At 41.2% G+C, this 24389-nt stretch overlaps 3 protein-coding genes across 4 annotated transcripts; 2 read left to right on the top strand and 1 right to left on the bottom strand.

Annotated features, from left to right (window-relative positions):
• The first annotated feature begins 458 nt into the window (after positions 1-458).
• On the top strand, positions 459-10821 carry LOC128440379 (DNA ligase 1). Of its 2 annotated transcripts, none has more exons than XM_053423066.1 (6): positions 459-562; positions 5871-5911; positions 6006-6075; positions 6769-6834; positions 7035-8065; positions 9020-10821. In XM_053423066.1, exons 1-6 carry the CDS (start codon positions 517-519, stop codon positions 9083-9085), a joined length of 1320 nt encoding a protein of 439 aa, XP_053279041.1. In that variant the 5' UTR covers positions 459-516; the 3' UTR covers positions 9086-10821. The 2 variants fall into 2 exon arrangements, with proteins under 2 accessions (XP_053279041.1, XP_053279040.1); XM_053423065.1 differs by having other exon boundaries at positions 9017-10821.
• Positions 10350-16850, bottom strand: LOC128440380 (inositol-tetrakisphosphate 1-kinase). The gene is made up of 10 exons (XM_053423067.1): positions 15888-16850; positions 15048-15072; positions 13974-14096; positions 13256-13373; positions 13067-13168; positions 12693-12733; positions 12443-12608; positions 12131-12198; positions 11286-11448; positions 10350-11212 (listed from the first exon to the last, which is right to left on the bottom strand). The coding sequence occupies exons 1-10, from the start codon at positions 15968-15970 to the stop codon at positions 11070-11072; spliced, it is 1032 nt and encodes a 343-aa protein (XP_053279042.1). The 5' UTR covers positions 15971-16850; the 3' UTR covers positions 10350-11069.
• LOC128440381 (proteasome subunit alpha type-6) lies at positions 16519-21110 on the top strand. The gene is made up of 7 exons (XM_053423068.1): positions 16519-16799; positions 17423-17517; positions 18455-18536; positions 18823-18978; positions 19304-19482; positions 19573-19667; positions 20726-21110. Exons 1-7 carry the CDS (start codon positions 16724-16726, stop codon positions 20781-20783), a joined length of 741 nt encoding a protein of 246 aa, XP_053279043.1. The 5' UTR covers positions 16519-16723; the 3' UTR covers positions 20784-21110.
• The last annotated feature ends 3279 nt before the right edge of the window (positions 21111-24389 follow it).

The raw sequence follows: 24389 nt of genomic DNA, 5'->3' as shown, positions 1-24389 counted from the left end.
ACGTCTTCATGATTTCAGAGGACATTAAATTGACATTAAATTAATTTATATGAAACGTATTCTAATTTGAACCATGACTACTATTTGACTAACTCTAACTGCTACTCTAACCTTACCTTAACATGTGTCCTCACCTTAAGATTTTATTATTGAGATTTTGGGGACTTTTTTTATTCCCATCATGTGACTAAACAGATTGATGTCCTCACAACATGGGTAATACCTTGAACACACACACACACACACACAGGTTACTTTAGTGGACATTACATAGACTTTCATTCATTACCTGGAGATTAGCCTACCTTAATCTGAACCATGTACTTCCTGCTCTACCTTAAACATAATTTAACCATCCAACTAACTGGTCAGTGGTCATAAGTCTGCACACACACACACACACACACACATTCACTGATTGGCTCCTCCTCCCTCGGCGGGTGTGTGTGTGAAGAAGCTCCCGCTCCGTTATTTCAAGGTTATCATCTCCTGCAGGAACCTCGCAGCTCGGCTCTTATGGGATTTCTGATAACCGCAGTGTTTGTCTGGGCTGTGGTCGGAGGTGAGTGTTCCCCACATCCATCATCACTAAACTGCAGCGGGGGGAATGTGTGTGTATGCGCGTGTTTATTTTGGGTGAATTGACGATCCAAATCGCTCTCAGCACACACACACACACACACACACACACACACACACACACACACCGGACACACATACCCGCCACTGCCTCAGCTGTATGTTATTTATTAAGAGTATTTATTTAGTATAATAGTAGGTTAGCAACCTGCTGTTGAAAACGTGGGATTATAATGACAGTGTATGGAGCAGCGTTTAGGTGTTAGTCAACATAACACCGAAATCCTTTCAGACTAATACTGAACCAAAGCGTTGTTACATAATTTGTTGTGCGTCCACCTCTCTGCCTGTGTGTGCGTGCGTCTGTACCGCACAGGTAAGCGGAACGCTCACGTGTGCGCGTGCTGCATGGTGCTGTGAACAGCACGTTACTTAGGAGATGGGTGATGGTCCCTGAGAGATGCGATTCTAAATGTGGTGCGTGTGTGAGGGTGTTGTGTTATTGTGCAGCGGCAGCAGTTCTACATAGAGCTGAACATCAACTGTTAGTGGAGCTGGAGACCAAGACAACAAGAATAACACTCACTCTAGATCATTATACTATACTATATTGCATTATACCTTACTATTCTAGACTAAACTTAATTATCTTACTATACTATACTAAACTGCTTTATACCATACTATACTAGACTATACTAAACCGCATTATACCTTACTATACTAAACTGCTTTATACCGTACTATACTAGACTATACTAAACTGCATTATACTTTACTATACTATACTATACAACCCTATCCTATCCTACCCAACACAACACTGCACTATACTATATACTATATAATATACTATAATGCACTATGCTATAACAATCATTATATATTACTCTACTGTACTATGCAATACTACATTATACTATACTTTAATACTGTACAAACCAGACCATACTATACTATACAACACTATATTATACACTGCACTGCATTGTACTATATTATAATATACTATACTCTACTATACCACACCATACTATTGTACAACCATCTCCTACCCTACACTACACTGCACTATACTATATTATACTGCACTGCGCTATACTATACTATATTGAACTATATACTACCACCGTACTATAATATTTAATTTACCCTTTATACTAAGAAGGGTATTTCATCCAGGGCTGAAGTCCTTGAAGCAGTGAATTAAAAAGTTTTTTACAAACAATGTTTTCATTGTCAAATTTAATTTGCATTATAGTCAATCAACTTGAGGAAAGCAAGTGAATCGTTTTCTCTATTCACCAAATAATTTGAATTTTTTAATGCAACTTATCCCACTCAGTACAACATCTTGCCCCGTTACCCTTAACACCGGATCCCCAGAAGGCTGCGTGCTGAGCCATCTGCTGTACTCGCTGTACACCCATGACTGTGTGTCCACATCAGACAGCATCATCATAATTAAGTTTTCTAACGATACAGCAGTTTTGAAAATCCTTGCTATGACCATCACATGGAACCTGTCTTGGTCACTCCATGTAAACAGAACAGAGAAGAAGGCCAGACAGCGTCTTCGCCACTTCAGACGCCTGAGAGACTTTAAGCTCCGCCCAAGGTGCTCAGGAACTATTACACCTGCATCATCGAGAGCATCTTGAGTGGGAGCATCACCACCTGGATGGGGAGCTGCACTAAGTAGAACTTCTTGGTCTTGAAAAAGGTCTTCCACTCAGCCGAGTGGGCTATCAGAACGCCCCTCTCCGACCTGCAAGACATTTCTAGCAGACGATCCAGGTCAAGTGCTGAGAAGATCCTCAGACAGCCCAACCACCCTGGAAACACACTCCTCTTCCTGCTGCCATCAGGCCGGAGGTTCCGCTGCCGGAGAACCAACACAGAGAGGATGAGGAGGAGTTTCTTCCCTCAGGCCATCTGTTTGCTCAACTCTAAGCATTAAACTGGATTCAGAACACAGTTCCTGCACAAAAGCAGAAGCACACTCACCTTACATGTATATAGTATTTTTATATTTATATCTTACCTTTGTAGTATTTTCCATTGTGTAATACTATTGTGTGCTATTTTTATATTGTTTCTTTTCTTTTATTATTTTAAAACTGGATGCAGGCACAATAACACATTCCACTGCACATTGTACTATGTATAGTTGTGTACATGACAAATAAAGTTTATTTTATAAGTCCCTTAAATTCAGTCAAGCTGCACCAAATTTGACACACCTATATAATACACACTTTTACACACCGATATCAGTTCACTAAACATGCCTTATTATTTTCATCAATATCCAACAATTATTCGCCAAAAAACTGTGAAAATATCTAACAACTAAACATCTCACAACGTTAGGGAATGAGAAATAAAACTAGGGTAATCCATCCAGTAGTTTTAGGGTAAACTTGCCTAGGGGAGAGCGGGGTAATGTGGGACATCGGGTAATGCGAGAAACCCCCTGTATCTAGGCAACGGAACACATTTGTGGTCATTTGACCATTATGTTTTCAAGCCCCCCCTTGCCATGAAGGAGAAGTTGGTGCTGGTGCTTTTTTCACAAAAATGTGTTTTTTGCATGTAAAAGTAAATTTTCTTGCTTTGAACTTAATCAACTGTTGTGTCAAAACAAATTGAATCAGGTAGAAAAAGTTATATCATACAAGTTGGTGAACTTCCAACATATAAAACCATATGATTGATGCTAGCTGAAGATTACCCTGAATTGCTAAAAGATGTTGTTTTTCTAAAATGGTGGCTTCGGGGTAAAGTGGGACAAATGCTGTGGGGTAAAGTGGGACACTGTCTCACTTTACCCCACCATGAAGCACAAGTCAGGTTTAGTCTTAAACATATTTTAGTGTTATATTACATTATATATGTTTTATTTTTAATGTCATAAACATTGTAGAAAAGCCATCATGCCAAGAAACTATACACCAGGAAGACAACCTGGGGACAAATAGCCCTCGCAGAGATGGAGAGTGCAGCCGCTGAGGTCATGCAAGGAAAGAAGTCCTTAAGAAAAGCTGGAAGGGATAGAAATATTGATAAGACAACCCTCAAAAGATTCATAAAGAAAAAAGAGAAAGGGAAAGTAAAATCAGTAGCCTGGGGTGCAGTAGCTGAGTTAAAGAGAATATTCACAGATGAGATGGAGGAGGAGCTTGCCAAACACTTGAAACAACTAGCTGACCAGTTCCATGGCCTTGCTCCAGTTAAGTGCCGTGAACTGGCATTTGAATACGCAGAGAAAAACAATATCCCTGTTCCTGCCAATTGGACAGAGACCCAATATCATAATAATCATAAATGTGCTTAATTAACCAATTCCCATGATTCTGTTACTAGTCCGATATAAGTGGTTGTCAATCTAGCTCTCAGGATTTTAACTATTACAACATGTGTTGTTATGGTAGTTTTAAAGTTAAAAAAGAAAGTGTCCCACTTTACTCCGTAGCCGAGGTAAAGTGGGACACAAGACCACTTTTTTTAAAACAATCATATTTTCGCTGCCCTTTGTCCTGAAGACATTCTGATCATTTCCATTGCTAGGAGACATCCTGAATCAATGGGAAATGTGTAAATTTTACTGATATATCATTTTAGCTCGCCTAGAGGGGAGCAAATGTAAAAAATGTCCCACATTACCCCGCTCTCCCCTACAAGCAAACCAACCAACAAACAAAGGGACAGGGCTGAAAACAACCTCCTTGGCAAAGGTAGTCAAACCTAAGACAAACATTTAGTGCAACTATAGCTATTACTATGACTCAACATCCCCTCAGAACCAGCATCTATAAGTAATACAATACTCTTGGTGTACCAGTGAGTTCCATTGCAGCTTGACATAAAATATACCAAGAAACCGATCATTTAACACTCAACAATGTGCAGGTACCTGTGAGTTCATGCAGTACATGCACATGTTCCTAACTCTGATGGGACTGCATGTTTTAGTGCATGCATCATTTTTATTTTATAACCTGCAGATGCTTTTTTTTTTTTGATTTCTAACATGGAGTTTGGTTGAACATGGGCAGCAGCAGGACAAAGCCAATAAAACCAGAGCCACATCACAGTGGTAATTATGGGGCTGGGGTGTCCCAGCTTAGAGAGAGAGAGAGAGAGAGAGAGAGAGAGAGAGAGAGAGAGAGAGAGAGAGAGAGAGAGAGAGAGAGAGAGAGAGAGTGTGGATTACATTCATACACACTCACTCTCTCTCCTTGTCACATGCACTTGCAGAGCATTTCAGTGCTAGACTGTACGCAGCAGCTCACTGGTCTGTTTGGGGGGGGGGGGGGGGTTGCCACTGGTCGAAGGTATCAATTAGTCCCATTGATTCTGATCTGTGCTGATCTGGTTGTGTGCGGACACGGAACACGGGGTTTAGATTTAATCTTACAGCTTCTACTGCAACTTCCTGTCGGTATATGGACCTAATGCACTCTGTACTTTGGTGAAAATATCAGCAGATCAAGCAGAATTATTTTCAATATAAAACTGTGTTATGTGTAGCAAGCAACACCAATGTGTTTAAATGATGCACAGAAACAGATGAAATGAATGGCTGGTAGATGGTAGAGTTAAAACAGTTCATTCAGTTGAGTTTAGGTGTGCACCCATTTTATAATTGACATTCTTGTAGGTATTTGCCTCCATTTAAATTTGATTTACTTCGTTATTTTGATGGCTTTCTGAAAAGACATTTGTAGATTGAAAATGTTATGACATGACATTTAGATGTAGTAAATGAACAGCATCATTTATTGTGCCTCAGACAGTCCTTGTGCCCAACAAAAGAAAAGATCTCGGGCTTCAGGCTGAATAAAGATTTTGATCTACACTGACATTTAGCTGCTTGTCAGATCTGCTGTATCTCCGTGAGATAGGGTGCTGAGGGCACTGCTTAGTGTCCCTTTAATGGTCTACTGGTAGACAGGGATTGGTGACTGATTTAGCCCAGGTTGGAACCTACCTGTGAAAGAAAGCCTTTGGGAAGATCTGCATCCTGGAGAGAGAGAGAGAGAGAGCGAGAGAGAGAGCGAAGAGGGTTAAGCTTCTTTGCTGTGTCGCTTTACCAAGATAACTGTGCTTAGCCTTAATAAGAGAACAGCTCCACCCACGCCCGTGCAGGATAAGCGACTGCTAAGTAGCGTGGTGCTTTTGGGGTATAGATTGGTGCTGCCTTTGCTTGTGTTGAAACGCTATAGTTTTTTATTTTTATTCACACACACATTTCTTACGACTGTCTACCCTCTTGTTTTGTGCCTCAGTGGGAAGCCGGCCAGCTACCATCCCCCTTAATGATGCAAAGGTCAGAAACAATTTTTTAATTCCGCCCATCATTCAGCACATACCTTTTAATGACTAGGCCTCTAATTATGTGTGTTTGTGTCTTGTTCCTCCAGGTTGAGTGTATTATTCAGGAAACTCTGAATGAGGACGGGTCACAACATGCGTGTGGCCCAGAGCTCACAGGTGACGTCTTTAATCATCAACAGAAAAGTATGTGTTAACAATTTTGACAATTGAGCAGCGCTGGAGAGCGTCGTCCACTAACCATACAATTGATGGTTCGATCCCCAGCTCCTCCTGTCCCCAATGGTGTGAGAGAAAAAGTGCTGTGTCTCGAAGCACCGTATGAATGAGTGTGTGAATGGATGATAGTGACTTGTACTTTAAATGGTTTGAGTGGTCACTAAGACTGGGCAAGTGCTATATAAATGTAGTCCATTTGACTAATTACCATTAATCGATACATTTCATACATTTGCAAAAATCATTATCATCATAAAACTAGAAGATTTGCTGCTTTTCCTGTGTTTTATATATTTATTAACAAAATACAATCCCTTTTTGACTGTTGGTATAGATGCAACACAAGATAGGGCAGTGGGAAATAGTGACAGTTTACCGCAGTATTTTCTTTTCTACAGACCAACTGTTAATTGATTAAGTTTTAGTGAAATAACACAAGGACGTGCTACAATTCTACTATCATCAGATACTTTTGTCATTTTCCTTATCTTTTCAATTCCAATCATTCCAATCTTGTGATCGTGTTTCAACACAATTTTTTTAATGCAAAATAATTTAGCATTTTGCAAAGCTAACGTTAAATGTCTGGTGTGTTTATGTGTCTGAGTGTTAATGTGCTGTTATTCTCTGCAGAGGAACTTGACGAGGTGCAACGACATCAGAGTCTTCTCAGGGAGCTGCAGAAGTTGGCTGATGATGGTACAAACACATCACACACAAACATACACACACACACACACACACACACACACACACACACACACACACACACTCTATCTCTCTCTCTGACTTGTTATTCCCTTTTTCTGGGGAAAGGTATAGCAGTATTGTCCACAGCAAGCTTGTATTTTAACACCACAGCGAACACAGCACTGACTATTGCAATCTGAATGTTGCAGAGATAGAGAGGGAGCATGAGGAGGAGAGGGAGAACGAGCGTTATGAGTACAACTTGGCCGAAGTTGAGAGCAGCTTTGAGCAGAGGGACGAGGAGGAGGACAAGAAGGAGGAGAGAGACCTGACCAACCTTGTGAAAAAGACCGGCGAAAAGAATAATTACAAGACCGAGGGAGATGACACCAAAGAGAAGATGATGGAGAGGCCACGTATTGATGACACAGGGAGGAATGATGAAGAGGAGAGAGCCAAGGAGCTTGAAGAGCTGCTGGCTGAGGAGATCAACAAGAAAGTGAAGGAGGAGAGTAATGATGAAGAGCTCAAAGAACTGCTGAAAGAGTTGAAAAAGAAGCGATATGAGTCTGTGAAGGAGAGGGAGATACAGAGAGGTTCTGAAACGGCCCAGAAGGAGGAGGTGGAGGATAAGAAGGAAGAGGAGGAAAAAGAAAGTAAAGGAGAAACGGTGGAGGACTTGGAGAAGCAGAGGGTTGAGGAGAGGAAGAACAACGAGGTGGAGCTGATGGTGGAGAAGGAGAAGGTGGAGAAGGAGCTCAAAGAGCTTCTCAAAGAGCAGGACAGCAAGGGCAAGCCACAGCAGGAGAGGGAGATGAAGGAGAAGCAGGAGGAGCTGGATGAACTTATGAGGAAGATGAAGAGGGTGAATGAGGAAGAGGAGCAGGAGGAGCAGGGTGGGACAAAAGAGGAAGGGGTGGGTGACATGCAGGCGGAGGAGAAAAGCGAAAAGGAGGAAGGAGAAGGAGAAAAGGAGTCTGATGAGGAAGCAGAGAATGAAGTCAAGAAGAAAGAGGAGGAGGTGGCAACAGAGGTGAAGGAGCCCCAGCAAAAGAGAGTGATGGAGAAAGCCAGTGACGAGGCCACACGGCAGTTTGAGAGGGAAAGGTACAAAGGTGAAGAGGAAGAGGAGGAAAATGGGGAGGATGAGGAAGATGAGGATGAGTATGTCAGAGAGGACGAGGAGGGGCAAGAGGAGGACGACGATGAAGAGGGTGAAGTCGAAGAAGATGAAGGGGAGGTGAGTGCAAAACATATTGAAATGTTTGCATGGCTTTGGTCACATTGAATATTACAGCCCAAAGAGTAATTAAATACTAACTGGGCATATATACTGAAACACAATTAGTTTTATACTGGGATGAAAAACAGGAAGTTAGAGATCAAGTGAGTAAAACTGTAGATCAGCTTTTATGTCAGTCAAGCTCCCTTAAGTCTGAAGTTATGAAATACAGCAGGTTATAGGATTTGCAGACTGTAAAGTAAGTCTGATTTTTTTATCTTTCAAAAGAAGATATGTTTACAAAGGAGGTGAAGTGAATAGAAGATTACCAAGGACTGAGCCTTGGGGAACTCCACATATCTTGTTGTCCATTCACATGTATATTTACTAGTTGTTTCTGTCTTGAAGATATCTCCTGAACCACTTTAGCTAAACTGAAAACGTACCTGAGTCAATTTCTAAACAAAATCATCCAGAACCTTAATAACAACTGTTTCAGTACTGTGGGGGAGTTTGTATAATATAATTTTCCACCACAGTAAAATCTACAAAAACACTAGAATAGCATTCAATGGAGCACAAACCTCAACCAAGGTCCAAAAGGTTTGCATATTAAAGCAAATTTAAATTCACTAGATCATGACTTTTATATGCATCAAATTTTACCCGAATTTTAGCCCATTTTACCCCCCCAAAAATCAAGATCCATAACATTTTTTGAAATAATTGAAAATGTTGAAAAATGCTATTGTCAGGTGAAAAAAACTATAGATCTGCCCCCTGATCCAGATCCATACCAATCATTCCACCAAGTTCCATGGTAATCTGTCCTGCAGGTTTTGCATAATCTTGCCTAAGATTTGTATTTTATTTCTGTGACCCTCTTAACTTTTCTTAGTAACCAGTAAGTATTTCCTTTGTACCCATACTCTATATTAACGGTGTATTTATTTGTTTTTCTTGCTTCAGGAGCTGCTGGAGATTGAAGCAGAGTTGCGCAAAGTGGCTGCAGAGCTGAGAGAGCTTCGCAGAGGCTAAGTCACATGCTCGCTCACTCACTCATACACATACAGACACATATACAAACACACACTGGACCGACAAAACCCTTTGTTGTACTCACAATCACACATTCACCTCACACATTTCTCCCCTTGAACAGCCTTCAAGTCCCTTCAGCACTCAGAGAAATATCTTCAGTTGTCAATCTGTAAGTGGACTGTGGTGGAAAGTGTACACACTGTTGTTTCATGCCTGCTTTTAGATGACCTGGAAAAGGCCGTCTCTGTTCATGTGAATGTTTTTGAGTGTTGAGGAGAAGGAGATGCCTCTTCTGGATGATCTGAAAGCTTGCTGTGTCCGTCACTCGTGTCCCTGGCTCTGTACCTGTAAATGCTGTTTGTGAAGTAGACAGGTGATGTCGCTTCAGTTGTAAACCGCCGTGGACACAAAGCATTCAGCACTTTGATTCAAATGTTCATTTTGACAGCAGATTGCCGACCATGCACACGCCATCATCTTTGAAATGTGAGTCACAACAACCGTCAGCCAGAGCTACTCTCGTCTGAAGGTGTTATCCTCAGTGGTGTGTTCTTGTGGGATAAGCAGATTCCCTACTATAAGTACTATGTGCATTTCAATATATATTTTGTGCAATAATCGATGTGATAGCTGTTCCTGCTGTTCTGACTGTTAATGATATGTATTGTTGGTATTTCTACACTGGAGTAAGTCATTAGTTCCTCTTGATTTCTTTGGTGACATAGTAGAAACGGAGGATTGTGTTTTATTTGGCTCATGCACTGTTAAAACCAGACTGTTTGTGATGAACCAGGGTGACACAAATAAACCGTAAAGGGGAGTGATTGTAAAATCTGCACGCCGACACATATGTCCGATTTTGTACTGCGTGTGGGTTAGTGTGTGTTGACGGGACGTGATGTACTTAGAGCTTACAAGGTCTAAAAGTGTCACCTCAGGTTCTCAGTCAGCTTTGCACTCTTATCTTAACAAGCCAAGGAGAAGCCAAGGAAGAGAGGGAAACACTAAAGCCATTTTTTCGTCTTTTGGTAACAGCAACACAGACAATAACGCTCAGTCGTGTTACTTCACTGTCATGTCAATTGTGTAAATAGTAGATATTATGGTTTTTAAGCCAAGGTTATAAGTAAACTGAAGTAATGGCGCCCCCAAGAGGACACTGGGTATAAATGCAAATGGTGCAGGATGAACAGGGTTACCACTGGAGGCCCACTTGACTGCAATAACACAATGTAGACTACAGCACATGTGAATGCAATAATTATTCAAGTAATTCATGTATTTTATTATGTACTCAAAGTGCATCATGCAGTACTCATCTAGCAAATATACTCTCTCTCTTTTTTCTACACAGCCAAGATTTAAAAAACATTTATGTATTTAAATGCTGGCAAAGTTGCCGGCCAACTTGTGTAAACACATAGTCATAAGGAACAATAATCATTCAGCACTGTTGAGCTCACTGCTGTCTATTCCAAAGAGGAGACGAGATGTTTGTTCACATGGGAATAAATGAAAAATGAATGTACTGTAGTGTTCTTTTTATAGAGAATTGCTAAATGTATTTCCACTAAAATGTATCTCACAAACAAGCAGGAGAGATATAGGAAATGTCTGTGGGTGGGGTCTGATATATACTGGGCATAGAGGAGATTTCTAGAGACAGGAAAAAATGTATTATAACAAAAACACCATTTGTAATATTACTGGCCAATCAGAGTGCTGTATTTTGTGCCTGCTGTATCTACTTCTATGCTTACTGTCTATCAATAAACAGAAAGTGGTATAAACCAGTATGTGTCAGTGTCAGTGTCGGTTTGGTTGATCGACTTGAATCTCTGGAATCATTACTGTTGTTTACAGGGGACACAGAGTCAAATCAAGCTCTGTTACACATTGTAAATAAATAATGAAGCAAAGTCTTCGAAACAGCTGATTTGGTTCAAAGCAAGTCATCAGTCACATCTGCTCCCGAGGCAACTTAAGTGCCGGCGGACGGACCACCTGCAGTGTGTGTTGTCTGAGGAGAGCTGGTGGCCCGGGGAGGGGCGGAGTTCTGTTCGTCTAACACTGTCTTGATGTGGCTGAGCAGGGAGGAGAAAAACTGTGGCACTCCCTCGTACCCTGGTGGAGAGAAGAGGGATGTCAGAATATCAGCGTGTCCGTGTGTGCCTGTGTCCGTGCAGCTGCAGTATACCTGGGAAGATGTTGATGTCGATGACAGTCAGGGTGTGTGTGTGTATGTTGATGATGACGTCCACGCCGAACAGGGCCATGCCCAGCTGAACCTGGAGCTCTCTGACCAGCGCGGCCACGGCCTGGGAGCTGAGAGGAGGAAGGCACGGCATCTGCTCGTCCAGCTTGGAGAAACAAAAATACATTTCAAGCTGCATTTCAGCCTACGTCTAAGATAACATTGCTGTCATTCAAAACAATGTCAAGTCTGCTAAACATGCTCCTGTATCGTTATGTGTGGTCGAGGGACTATACTCCAGCATTCTACTACTAAAAGTACAGAACAAATAGACAAAATTGTACTCAAGTAAAAGTAAAAGAACCACAGTAACTTTTCTAATTCAGTAAAAGGATGTACTTCCCTTTAAAAAACATAAAGTATTTGTACACGCAGAGTGCAACCTATTCCCTAATGCTACTACTATATCAATAATTGTTTAATTTCGGGAAAATTCAGTCTCTTTCATACTATCACTTAAAAAATTGTCAGGTACTGCATTGTAAAGATGTTGTGGAATTAAACGTATAGGTATCGGCTAATATATCTATAGTGGACCTGAACAAATAATGACTTAAGTAAAGTACATATACATGAAAAAGGTACTTCAGTCCAGCAATAAAGTAAATGTGCTTTGTCACAATTCACCACTGCCATCTGGTGCCAGTGTTACTGTAGACTGTATCTAAAATGGTATCAGTGTGAGAAAAATACATTATTTTTAACTGAAAATTACATTTGGACACATGAAGAAGAACAGTCTGCTATAAGTCCAGTGTGGTTTGTCAGTTGTGATTTCTAATACTCACTGCTGTCAGATCAGAGCTGGACTCTGGCTTGGACACCTGGTGGCTGTTGAAGAAGATGGTTTTCCTGTCTGGAAGCAGAGAGAAACCAGATTTACAGTTGATGCAGACCGTTGATCAACAAAGAAAACCAAGTAGAGGATAGGGCCAGACAGAAGGACATGGCAGGACAGGACAAGGAAGAGAAAGGGAAGGAGGGCAAATGAAGGAAGGTGAGGACAAAGCAAGAAAAAGAGAAGGAAAGTACAGACCAGAGAGTAAAGGAAATTGAATGAAATAAACGCTTCTGTGTGTGTTAGTGATGTGCACACTGACCACAGGGACCTGGGGTGAAGTTCTTGAGGGAGGGTCTCTCTACGCAGAAGTGTTTGTCTCCCACAACGAAGACCTTGTGCAGAACCGCTCCGTGGTTGACGAAGCTCTGGAGCACACAGGGAGAATGGATATCAGCCAGACTGCCGGCACTGAAGATCAGAGACATCTGCATAGATAGAGACAGTGGACAGATGTTAAGAGGAAATAAAATAAAAAGTTATAAAGTAAAAAAGATATATAAAACCCGTACATCATGGGATGGTGAGCCATGTGCCACTCTGGTTTTGCAGACTGGAGTTAACAGAGAAAGAGAGGAAATTATTCAGGGATCTGTTGTACTTTTTGAATTCAGTAGAGTGAGAAAAATGACAACATTTAACACACTTTAACATTAAATCTAGTCCCAAAAAATCTGACTACTATTAGTTTTAAATGCACTAGATTAACTTTAAGGCTTCATTGATAGACATTAAGTAGCCATGACCTCAGAGGTTATATATGCAGTGGATGAATCTATGTAACACAAATGATATAGATATTATTACCAATTATAGAGTAATTTATAGGAACAAAATAAAGTAGGTATTAGGACAGTAAAAGGCCACAGACGGAGAGTGAACTGACTGAGGGGAAAGCTGAGGCCCTGAGACATCACACACTGCTTGATAGTCGACAAGTCAGCGGCACTGGGGACCTCTAGGTAAGGGGGGCTGCAGATATGCCAGTCTGTCCAGAAATACATAGGAAAGGCAGGTGTTAACATCTGTACACGACAGTGAAGGACAGTAATTAGAACGTGAGGGTACGGTTGACCTCGGAGGGAGTTGTGCAGCTGGCTCATGATCCTGTAAGACACAAATCTGTCCAGGAGCTTGGTCATCGCAGGCAGGGGGTCCAGGAGGACGGTACCAGGATGAGTGGACACATAGCTCTGTCATGAATAAGAAAACATAACCACTGTCAGCATGAAAATATGAAACAGTGAACGGCTGATCATCAGCTAAAACTATCCATTTCTTTATCTATCTATCTATGAACACATTTCTTGGCTGATAAGAATAGGCCTATATGACATTTATGTTTGCTGACATGTGCTGATATGTAAGCACTGAGTGAAAAATGCAGAAATGTATAACTTAAAATGTTTAATTCTCTATCATTTACAAGTTCTATTTACAGGCGTTTTTTTTCTTTTTCTTTATTTATACTTATTTTTAATTAGGTTTATGGTTAAATTGTCACATTACAAGGCTCAATGTAATTTATTTGTCATAAGGGTTTAATAAAAACGTTTTAGGAATAATTTAAAACATTTTAAAAGCATAAATGTTAATAAATGTTGCATATAGAGGGTCTCCCTATAATCACTATTATTGTTATTAGTCCCCAAAAATCCACATTGACTCTGATTATTTCTTGATTTACATTGCATACATTGTATCTAATTTGTAATCCAGCCTGGACTCTGTCAGCAGCAGAAATGACAATCCTCCCTGAACAGCTCCAGCAGAAGTTACATCTCCAGCCTTACCTGGAAGTTGGCGAGCAGCTGCTGTGATCTGCTGTCGTGCTCAGCCTCCACGATGACATCAGACAGCTTGTGAACGATGACATTGAAGGGTCCCTGGGGTATCAGCGGCTGAGTGAGGTCGATCTGCCACGGATGAAACACATTCATTAACCCTCTATTTAGTACATTTAGAACTCCATACTTAAAAATACCAAACCTTCTTATCTCCCCTTACATATTTGTGAATATTTATAAATGATAAAGTAAATCTAAAATGCCCCTCTGAACCTAGAAGTCATGGCCGCACAACATATTTACTGTAACGTGTTTGTGCGTTTTCTGTCTGGTCACACAGACCCTCACTGATGCTGCTGACCCATGGACAGGGTTCTCAGTTTTTATCTCTGACCAGGAAAACTACACATCAACACCTCAGTACATAGCAGCATGTATCTGTGTAGTAATGAGTCAACAGTGTTGAATGTGCTATAGAGGCTGATTGAGGCGGTGTGTCTTCTCTGCAAAGGTAACTCTACTGAGCAGGTACAAAGGCACAGACAGCCATTGTTGAGGGTTTGCTACAAGCCAAATGTAAGAGGCGGAGGCAGGTGGCTGTGACATGGATTAGTAAAGTTGTCGACGTCTGTGTATGACACTTGTGTGTGTGTTTCTCTGTGGATGCTTTTTCTAACTATTTCCACTATTTCTTCTCAAACCTATGTTTTTCCGGCTATGTGTGTGTGTTATGGCAAGTGTACAAATACCTTTTATATGCGTCCAGAAATATTCTCTTAATAAACACAAACACCCCCCCCCCCCCCCCCCACACACACACACACATATTCAAAATGATTTCATATATGACTCACAAACTTACATATTTATCGATACTCGTTTGCAGTTTTTAAATTAAATTATTTTTATCCTTGTTGTGTTTGAGATTCTATCGTTTTATTGTTTATTTCATTGTATTTAGTTGCTGCTTCAGCTGAGTTTTTAGATTCTGGTATTGCTCCGTACTTAGCTTTGTTCCTTCTCATGTACCTCATGTTTTAGAATGATGATAAACCTTCTTGAATCTTGAAAAGCACTCACCTCCACCACTTCCACTCCATGGTCCCTGCAAGGAAAAACACAGATATCTTTTATACTTATTTAAATTTAAATGGTGATGTTTACACAGGTCGACAACATAAACAAGGCTTCTCATGCAATATTAAATCCTTGTATTATTTATGCATTTTACTGCTAACATAAAGAATGTATAAACTACATCTTGACTATCTTTACAAAAGTTACTCTCAAACATTCCCAAACTAAGAAAATGTGTATATTTGTCATTCTTTCTCTGGCATTTTCACAGTGTGACATACATTTATGTTTACATGTTATGTTTAAGTTCTATATACAGGCATATATCGTTGCTTTAATCTATTAATAATAACGTTTATGGTTAGACTGAAAAATAGATCATTATTAACATCTATTTCTATATCTATCAATCTACAGATTTTTATATCTAGACCTCAAATTTGCCAACATCGACATTTATGTTTGCTGATATGTGTTGCTGTTTTAACTGTATTTATTTATAATAAGGTTAATGGCTAAATTGTAACATAGCATGGCTGAATGTAATTTCCTTGTCATTGATTGATTGATAAGGGTTTGATAATGGCATTTAAGGAATCAGTGCCATTTAAAAAAACATGTATATCAGCCAATTGGTATCAGAGAGACTCCATATTTTACACACACACACAAACACACACACACACACACACATACACACACACACACACACACACACACACACACAATCACACACACACACACACACACACACACACACACACACACACACACACACACACACACACACACACACACACACACACACACAAAATAACCCAAAAAGAAAATAAATCAACTTACCCACAGAAATCTCTAAATGCATTCAGGTTAATCCTCCTTCGTTTCTTGTCACTGAGACAGAAGCCCACCCTGCGGCCTGACATGAGGCTGATACAGTGAGTGAGGGGCCAATTGACAGCAGAGACACAGACCCTCCCTCCCTCCCCCTCAGTGTGAGCTCACACCCCCTTCAGTCCAGTCCCAGTGGGTTTGATATGAAGATAGAAGAAGAAGAAGCAGACCTGCTTCAGGTGTGTGACAGTATTCGTCGTGGAAAGAGAGAGGGCCAGTTTAACTGGTAGAGTCACTTGACTTCCTTATTGCTGTTATTTCAACAGGAGAGGGAGACACACACACACACAGACACACACACACACGTTTGTACTTCTATCTTAGTGAGGACACTCGTTGACAATTTCCCTAGCCCCTTACCCTAACCTTAACCATCCGAAGTAAATGCCTCACCCTGACCTAAACCTAATTCTAACCCTAAATCCGAAGTCTGAACCTTGCCCATTGAAAAAGTGAGGACAGGACAAAAACTGTCCTCACAAAACACTTTCCTCACTCTGTGCGGTCTATGCCTAAAATGGTCCTCACAAAGGTACAGGAACAGACATATATGTACACACATACGCGCGCGCGCACACAGAGAACAACAAGTGAAAGAGAAAGTAAGATAATTTGTGAGGAAACGGCTCCATTACTCTGCTGATAGTTCAGCTGCTGCTAACACACACTGTTTCCTCTCCTCTAACTCTACGTGAAGAAGAAGAGAGGATCATCGATCACTGATCTGGATGTAAAGACACTTGAGGAGCTGCTGTTAAGTTCACCCGAGGTCACGGTTGGAAACAATGTCGCGCGGTTCAAATGCGGGCTTCGACCGACACATCACCATCTTCTCACCGGAGGGCCGCCTCTACCAAGTGGGTAAGAAACATGAGTCCGTCCTTCCAGTCCCGCAGCAGGTTTACTGCACGGTACTGCTGCTGTTACACAACTTAACATTGTTACTGCTCATTCACACAGATCCACACACTTCTCAGGATGTGGGTGGATGATCATATGTTAAAATATTAATCTGTCCTCACAGGCAAACCTTACATTTCACTCGTTTTGACTGGTTAAAAGTGCCACATCCTTTATTATGTTACACACCCTCTGTCAGTTTACATACACATCTTAGCTCATTAACATTTCCTTCATAGTACTAGTTTTTGGTTTTTGTATTCCTCTTTTAATTAACCAGGAAGGTCACATTGAGATCCAATAGCTCTTAAAACCACAGAGTGCTGGTCAATTAAAACAGTAAAACTAGAGTAATTCTTGAAACACATTTAAATTCACTAGATCTAGATGAAACCTGCCATGACAGGGTGAGAGTTCTAAGTTCATTGAGTCTTGCAGTTTATTCCAATTGGTGAATGAAAGTCAAAGTTAGATTGACTGAGCTCTGTTCTGGCAGAGAAAGAAAGAGAGAATGATTTATATACCATGACATGAAGTTTATTCTCTTCTCTTCTGTCTCATTGTTACATTTGCTTTTCCTGCAGAATATGCCTTCAAAGCCATCTCCCACAGCGGCCTGACATCAGTGGGGATCCGTGGGACAGACACTGTGGTCCTGATTACACAGAAGAAAATACCTGTAAGGCAATACACACACACACACGCACACACACACACACACACACACACACACACACACATAGACACAAACAGAAGTTCATTCATTTGGATGCTGATGACCACAGTTGAAGCGAAACAGTGAAGCCTGACAGAGTCATGACTCTAGCGTTGTGATGACTTGACAAGCAAATATATGAACAAGACATTGCTGTAATGCTGCAAAGAGTTACATCACCATGCCAGACACAGAATGGAGATTTGGCCCATAATCCCACATCCAGCCCACTTACTGCGTGGACCTATGGAACCTGGGCGGTCTGCTGTTTGTCAGATCTGGGCCACAAGGGAGCCGTAGCAGCACCGCATGTAATCTAAATGTGCCAGAGGTCGCCCAAACTCGTTTTGTGCTATATGGACCATTAGCACCATTCACCACATGGGCCACTTTAGGTTGACATCCAGATTACAACTTTCCTAGAGCTCTGCATGTTTCCCAAAAGGCCGGTGGCTCGAACCCTGGCTCCTCCGGTTTGCATCCGGAAGTGACCTTGGGCAGGATACTAAACCCCCCCGACAGCCGTCCCAACTGTGTGTGGATGGCGTGATATAAAAAATAGTGCATATAGTCGCTCTGTATAAACCTGTGTGTGAACGGTCAATGCTGGTGCAGTGGTTGATAAGACTTGAATTTACAATTCACTATTTCATTTTTGCAAACTTTAATTGAGGATAAAATGAAACATTTTACTCTTCTCGTCTCCATGTCACTGTCTGTTCTCACTAATCATGGACGTCAGTAAGCCTGAATGTTGACCCTGATTACAGTATTTCATTCTGTTTTTGAAGTGATTTATTCATTGTAACGCAAAGATGAAGCAAGATGTTGACAAATACTATTATGGTTGTTAGTTGGTGAATGGTTTTAACAAGGTGTCTGTGTTGTTTCTCACCTGCAGGACAAGCTGCTGGACTCGTCCACCGTGACCAACATGTTCAAGTTAACCCCTCGCATCGGCTGTGTGATGACTGGAAACGGTGGTGTGTATTCAGCACTAACACCACACATCCCTGCACTGTCACTGTCAAACTTTGATAGAAAGTTCATGAACCAATGTGACAGGGGTTGAGATGACTGGAGATCTTCCACAGAGTCCGGCTGGTGGATTATTGTGTTTATGAGGCTATAGAAATCTGTTGTTTGTCTTGGGGATTTTCTTATTCACTATTTATAATTACCCTGAAATCTAGAAGATTATATAAATTCGATTTTGTAAAAGGGAATACATGCCATGTGTACTGATCCCACCTCCTTTGTCCTGTGCAGGGGACAGTCGTTCTCAGGTTCACCGGGGACGGGTGGAGGCAGGAGAGTGGAAATATAAGTTTGGTTATGACATCCCCACAGACGTGTTGTGTCGAAGGTTGGCTGAAATCTCCCAGGTCTACACACAAAATGCTGAGATGAGACCTCTGGGCTGCTGTGAGTGTTAAACTGCTCATTCTGTACTTCAGCAGAAGATTGATGATTGTTAATCGTGACGTCGACTTTGCTTTTCTTTTTTGTTTGATTTTCCTTTCCATTGACGATCTTACTCCAAAAGCTGTGTGTTTTCTGATTGTTCAGATTCAAGTCAAAAGTATAAGAGGCCTGACCAATTGCCGATTTTGAATCTATAATTATTTATAACAAAGCTTATAGTTAACCTGTAAAATATGTTTAATATATATATCAGCCATATATATTTGCGTTGTTTTCTTTCCTCAAAGGACCATATGTTCCTCTCATAAGTTCCTGTGTGTCTCAGGTATGCTGATGGTGGCTGTCGACCCGCAGCAGGGACCTGTCCTGTATAAGTGTGACCCTGCAGGTTACTACTCCGGCTTCAGAGCCACAGCAGTCGGGGCCAAGCAGACGGAGGCCAACACTTACCTGGAGAAGAAACTAAAGAAAAAGCCTGAACTGACCCACGACAGGACAGTGGAGGTGCAGAGAAAAGACAAGACAGAAGCATGTATTGTGTATATATATAAGCTACTAATCACAAACACTTTACCTTCCCCTGTGTCTTTACAGCTGGCTATATCGTGTCTGTCCTCTGTCCTGTCCATGGACTTCAAGGCCATTGAACTGGAGATTGGTGTAGTCAGCAAAGACAACCCTAAATTCAGGTGAGTGGAGTCACTCATCACTTCATCTCTATAATCAGATTATGCTTGTGAATATGCTGAAACTGTCGGTCAAGGACAATATTTTGTTGGCTGGAAGATTTCTGGTTTCTGTCTGTAGCTTGTCCGACGACCACAGGTAAACAGTCCGTGTGGAGAACAACAGAAATGTGACATATTAATTGAAATGCATCGGCTATCAGATTTTGAAGTTTATTTGTAGAGCCCATTTCAACAACAAGGCAACAAGTGCTTTACATCAAATTCTTAAGGCCTCATGATTAATTGTTAAAGTAAAACGAAAGTACTTTCATAGAATATAAAAATAATTAAATTTAAAACAAATAAAAAGAGTGAAAGTAACAGTACAGTGTAAGACTTGATGAAAGGCGGTGTCAAACAGGAAAGATTTCAGCATGGATTTGAAAGAACTAAGAGTTGCAGACGACCTGCAGTTCTCTGGGAGCTGGGTCCATATACGTGGAGCATAAAAACTGAACGCTGCAACTCCATGTCTAGTTTTGACTCCGGGGACAGAAAGCAGACCTGCTCCCTTCGACCTGAGGCGGCTGGATGGATCATTACGCAGCAGCTTAGAAATTGATTATGTCCCTTAACCATTCATTGAGCCAAAATACCGTCTGGACCTTAAACACCTTCAATAAGTGTCACGCTTTGTGTTTTGTGATGAGAAAGATTTGAGTCATGAGCTAAAAGAAACTCGTCAGACTGTAAACAGTGTTCGGGGAAGGAAAGACTCAACAAGGGACAACTACTGCTCTGCACTTCATCGGTGTAATGTTGATTTTTCATTTCATATAGATTTTTTCCAACAATGAAGCTCATTCTTACACAGAATCCTAACCTCATTGAATTGACTTTTGAATGGATCTGAATGTTCATGTGATTAATGTATTCATTTATGTCGGAGGAGTTACCACTGCCATGTCTAACTTGCATTTTCTGTCTCGTTTGTTCACTTTCCTTACATTTTCTTTTTCCCTCTGCCTCTGCCTCTCATTCCCATTTTCACTTTTCTCCTCCGCCCCTCCTTCCTGCAGGATGCTGTCGGAGGCAGAGATAGAAGCCCACCTGGTCGCCATAGCAGAACGCGAGTAAAGTTGCCGTTAACATGCAGCAGACCACGAATCATCATATTTCATTGTAACTGTGTCTGACTTAGCAACAAAGCAGGAAGTTCAACCATGAAGAAACTGAAGCAGGTTGACTTCACAGCAACTTACCAAACATTTCCTCTGGGATTCATTTCAATGTCAAAACATGACATTTAAATTCTGATCCGGCTCATTAAACTCTTTTAGAGATTTAGCTTTTTCTTGGATGTGAACAGACTTTTTTGTCATACAGCTTAATTTACCACAGTATGTTTCTAACACCGACCGTTGTAAAGATGCAATAAAAATTATATTTCAAACACTCTAAAAACTACTGTCAAAACAAACTACAACAGAAAGGGTACTTTGAAATATTTTACTGTTCTGTTAATATTTTAATTTAGGAAGATTATTGACTTTTTGGGGGAATATGTGACATACTTATAAATTCACCAAATGTGTCCAGATAAACAACAGTCCCCTTGTTGAACAGAAGGTGGCATCAGTGAGACATTACCTGAAGTCAGTTGATAGGCTTGTAGCAGCTCTGTCCCAGCTCTGAATCTACAAATTGTTCCACTTCGATCATGTGTGTGGACACATGTCCATGGACATGAATCAGGTCAAGTGGATTTCATATAAAGACAACTGAAGAATATCTTCACAAGAGGAGAGGAACATAACGCGGATGTGTTTATTCTAGCAGAGGTAATAGTTTTTTTATGCTGCAATACATGTTGCACCTTGCAGTGTTTGTCCAGTTAGATGTATGTTGCTCCAAGCAGCTTCATGTGACCACTGGGGGGCACTGTTGTCTCTGCCTATAACTCCCTGTGAGTATTCCATAACAGAATTCACAGTTTCTCTGTGTACTTTGCTATTTACGGAAAACTATTTTGACTCGTGTAAACAGCTAAACTCCCAAGTCTCCCAGAGACAGCCAATCTTGGCATGACATCTTGTTATGTGTGCCTCTGCGTGGGTGTGCGTGTCCATCACTGAGTTTCCACCACGGTGTCCGACCACGGTGACCCACCACTGATCTGAGGATGCGGATGTCTGTCTATTTCAATTAATGGATGTTACAAGCTGTCTGAATGCACATACATGAACACACACAGACACGCACACACATCTACACACATATTCATAGTTAAACATGAACACAATGACGGAGAACAACAATGTGAGTCAACTTTTATTCAATTTAAAGCACACTGTGGGAATAAAATGCACATAAATCCTATTGCTTCTTAGGATCGACACTAAATCAAAGCTGTTATACATCATACTGATATTCTACATTTAATCATTTAGGAAGCTGTTTTCATTCCTACTTACCTGCAAGGCAAATACTTTTTGCATCAAATCAATCTACTGAGGTTCGCATACACTTAACAGCTTGTCCCATCCTGGTCACACCATATTACAACTTTACATTAGTGAGTCACTGTATCGTGCAGTCCCCGCGGAAGAAGAAGCTCTGCTCATTATAAATTGTGTATTATAACATCTCCTCTTATAAACACAACAATGGATGAATATCTTGGCAGGTGATCACCAGCACTGTCCTTTCAAAGGCAGTGAAAATTGACTTATTGCAGCTTTATTTGACCTTCAACCTCTAATGTAGAATTGAATTAGATTTTTTATATAGAGATTTTTTTACTTTATTTTAAATTATCTTTTTTTTAAATGATATTCTCTATGACATTGACTTATTGCATTGCTGAGATGCTCGGTCCTTCTCTCAACACGTTTAATTTTACCGCTGACCCTGTGTTAACATATGACAAATAAAACTTGTGTGAATGTGTAAATAAAACAAATAGCCTGATGAATCACAAATGCAGTCTTCTGATACTTAGAGGAGGTTGAATAGTGGATCGTCAGCGTGTTGGCAGACACAATTAGGATTTAGGTTTAGAGGCTAGTGTCAGTGACTCTCAGCAAGAGCAGCAAAAAGCCCTGCTAGTCTCCTTAAAGCTACTAGAGAAAGACGGCCCTGAGGAACATTGATACGCCTCTTAACTTAATTCTTTGTCTCTTGTCCACTTTACCTCGCTGACCTGAGCATTTAGTTGAAGAAAGGTTGTAAGTGCAGCTTAAAGCCAGGAGAGTCAAGTACGTGCATCCACAGAAACAACAGGATATGGTCAGATGTTAACTGGCCTTTTGCAAACAGTGGAGGAGATCCAGTGAGACGTTGACGTGCAACTTGAGGTGTGCCACGGTTGCGTCTTCACCGTCCTGTGTGGTGCTGCAGACACAGGATTACCTGCAGGGGGGGAAAGCAGAGCCTCTGTTAGGACCTTCAGTCGTGCACTTTGCACAGGAGCAGAGAAAACATGGAGGATAGAAGCAGAGATCAGCGAGACATCCCACAGCAGTCGTCCAGAGGCAGCGCAGCAATCAGTACACCATGTCACCATGTTGTCACAGGGATCAAACCGGCGGTCAGAGCGCTGGATGTGATGTTGTCCGCACTCTGACATGGAGCTGGAGAAGTGCAGCTTGTTAGTGTGGAAATTGTTTTCACCAGCTGGCTTCTGCTTTGCTTTTTCATAGCAGACATTTTGACCCGTCACAGTCGGAAATGTTTCCTTCTAATGACGTTTACAGTGGCTGTGATCAGTCCAGCAGTGAGCCAGTCACAGGCGGCATTTCCATTAAAGGGGACATATTATGCCCATTTTACCACAAGTTGATATGGTTCCTTGGGGTCTTAATGAAATTTCTGTAACATTTTTTGGTCAAAATACCACAAGGATCATTTAAAACAGCACCCTTTTTACCCTGTCTAAAACAGCCCTCCTCAGATTGACCTGTTTTGAGTGACCCCCCCTCCCCTCCCTCCTTCACGAGATACAAGCACCCAGATTTTTAGCTATCCATTACCTCTGTAGAAATATGGCTACTGGAGACGAAGATACAATCTTGCAACCATGTCGTTTTGAACCAGAGTCAGATGGGCCGAAGCCTGGCGCCCCAGTGCAGCCCCGCAGTCGGAGCAGGGGGAGCAGTTGGAGCTTGAGCTGGCGCAGCAGCATCCTTCCACACTGTTGAGTCAACGTTTAGAGGTAAAGCTAGCGATAGCTCCACCGGCCCGGTTAGCTTGCGAGCTAACCGGGCCGGTGGAGCCCGGCTAGTGTTAGCTCGCACATCCAAGGCTATGTAGCGAGACTCCCATGGTGGGACTATGACGTTTATTTTGGTCGTAATCCCGTTCGATGCACTCTAGCGTATCGTTTCTGACATAGAGGAACCACAGTTGTTTTTTTCCAGAGTTTTTGGGACGGTAGACATGCCAGATACCCAAATTAACGTGTAGAAGCACTACAAAAGTGGAATTTTCATAATATGTCCTCTTTAAGTGATATCACTTATCCATTGTGTAAGCACAGTGAGGAGGTACAACACATAATTGATCTCCCTCAAATTTGTAATTTTTTGCTGTTGATCAACTGTTTGTCGTTCTCTACTCATAAAGAAGAGTTTAAAACCACAACTGTCACTCGGGAGCGGAATTGTGTATTTAAACTTAACAGAAATTATAATCTGACATTTATTGTGATAATTATCAATAACAACTGATATTTACATTTTCATC

The sequence above is a fragment of the Pleuronectes platessa genome, chromosome 5 (genome assembly GCF_947347685.1).
Source record: "Pleuronectes platessa chromosome 5, fPlePla1.1, whole genome shotgun sequence".
In the NCBI taxonomy this organism is placed as follows: Eukaryota; Metazoa; Chordata; class Actinopteri; order Pleuronectiformes; family Pleuronectidae; genus Pleuronectes; species Pleuronectes platessa.
The sequence above is the reverse complement of the archived record's forward strand: the minus strand, read 5'-3'. Positions and strand labels throughout refer to the sequence as shown.

Excerpts from the sequence above, each read along its gene's own strand:
- LOC128440379 (XM_053423065.1), top strand. The coding sequence starts at position 517 with ATGGGATTTCTGATAACCGCAGTGTTTGTCTGGGCTGTGGTCGGAG. Across the intron at positions 5,912-6,005 it reads TCCCCCTTAATGATGCAAAG|GTTGAGTGTATTATTCAGGA; the intron begins GTCAGAAACAAT and ends TTGTTCCTCCAG. Across the intron at positions 6,076-6,768 it reads GTGTGGCCCAGAGCTCACAG|AGGAACTTGACGAGGTGCAA; the intron begins GTGACGTCTTTA and ends TATTCTCTGCAG.
- LOC128440380 (XM_053423067.1), bottom strand. The coding sequence starts at position 15,970 with ATGTCAGGCCGCAGGGTGGGCTTCTGTCTCAGTGACAAGAAACGAAGG. Across the intron at positions 14,097-15,047 it reads ATGGAGTGGAAGTGGTGGAG|ATCGACCTCACTCAGCCGCT; the intron begins GTGAGTGCTTTT and ends CATCCGTGGCAG. Across the intron at positions 12,734-13,066 it reads GGGCCTCAGCTTTCCCCTCA|TCTGCAAAACCAGAGTGGCA; the intron begins GTCAGTTCACTC and ends TGTTAACTCCAG.
- LOC128440381 (XM_053423068.1), top strand. The coding sequence starts at position 16,724 with ATGTCGCGCGGTTCAAATGCGGGCTTCGACCGACACATCACCATCTTC. Across the intron at positions 18,537-18,822 it reads TGTGATGACTGGAAACGGTG|GGGACAGTCGTTCTCAGGTT; the intron begins GTGTGTATTCAG and ends TGTCCTGTGCAG. Across the intron at positions 19,483-19,572 it reads CCCACGACAGGACAGTGGAG|CTGGCTATATCGTGTCTGTC; the intron begins GTGCAGAGAAAA and ends GTGTCTTTACAG.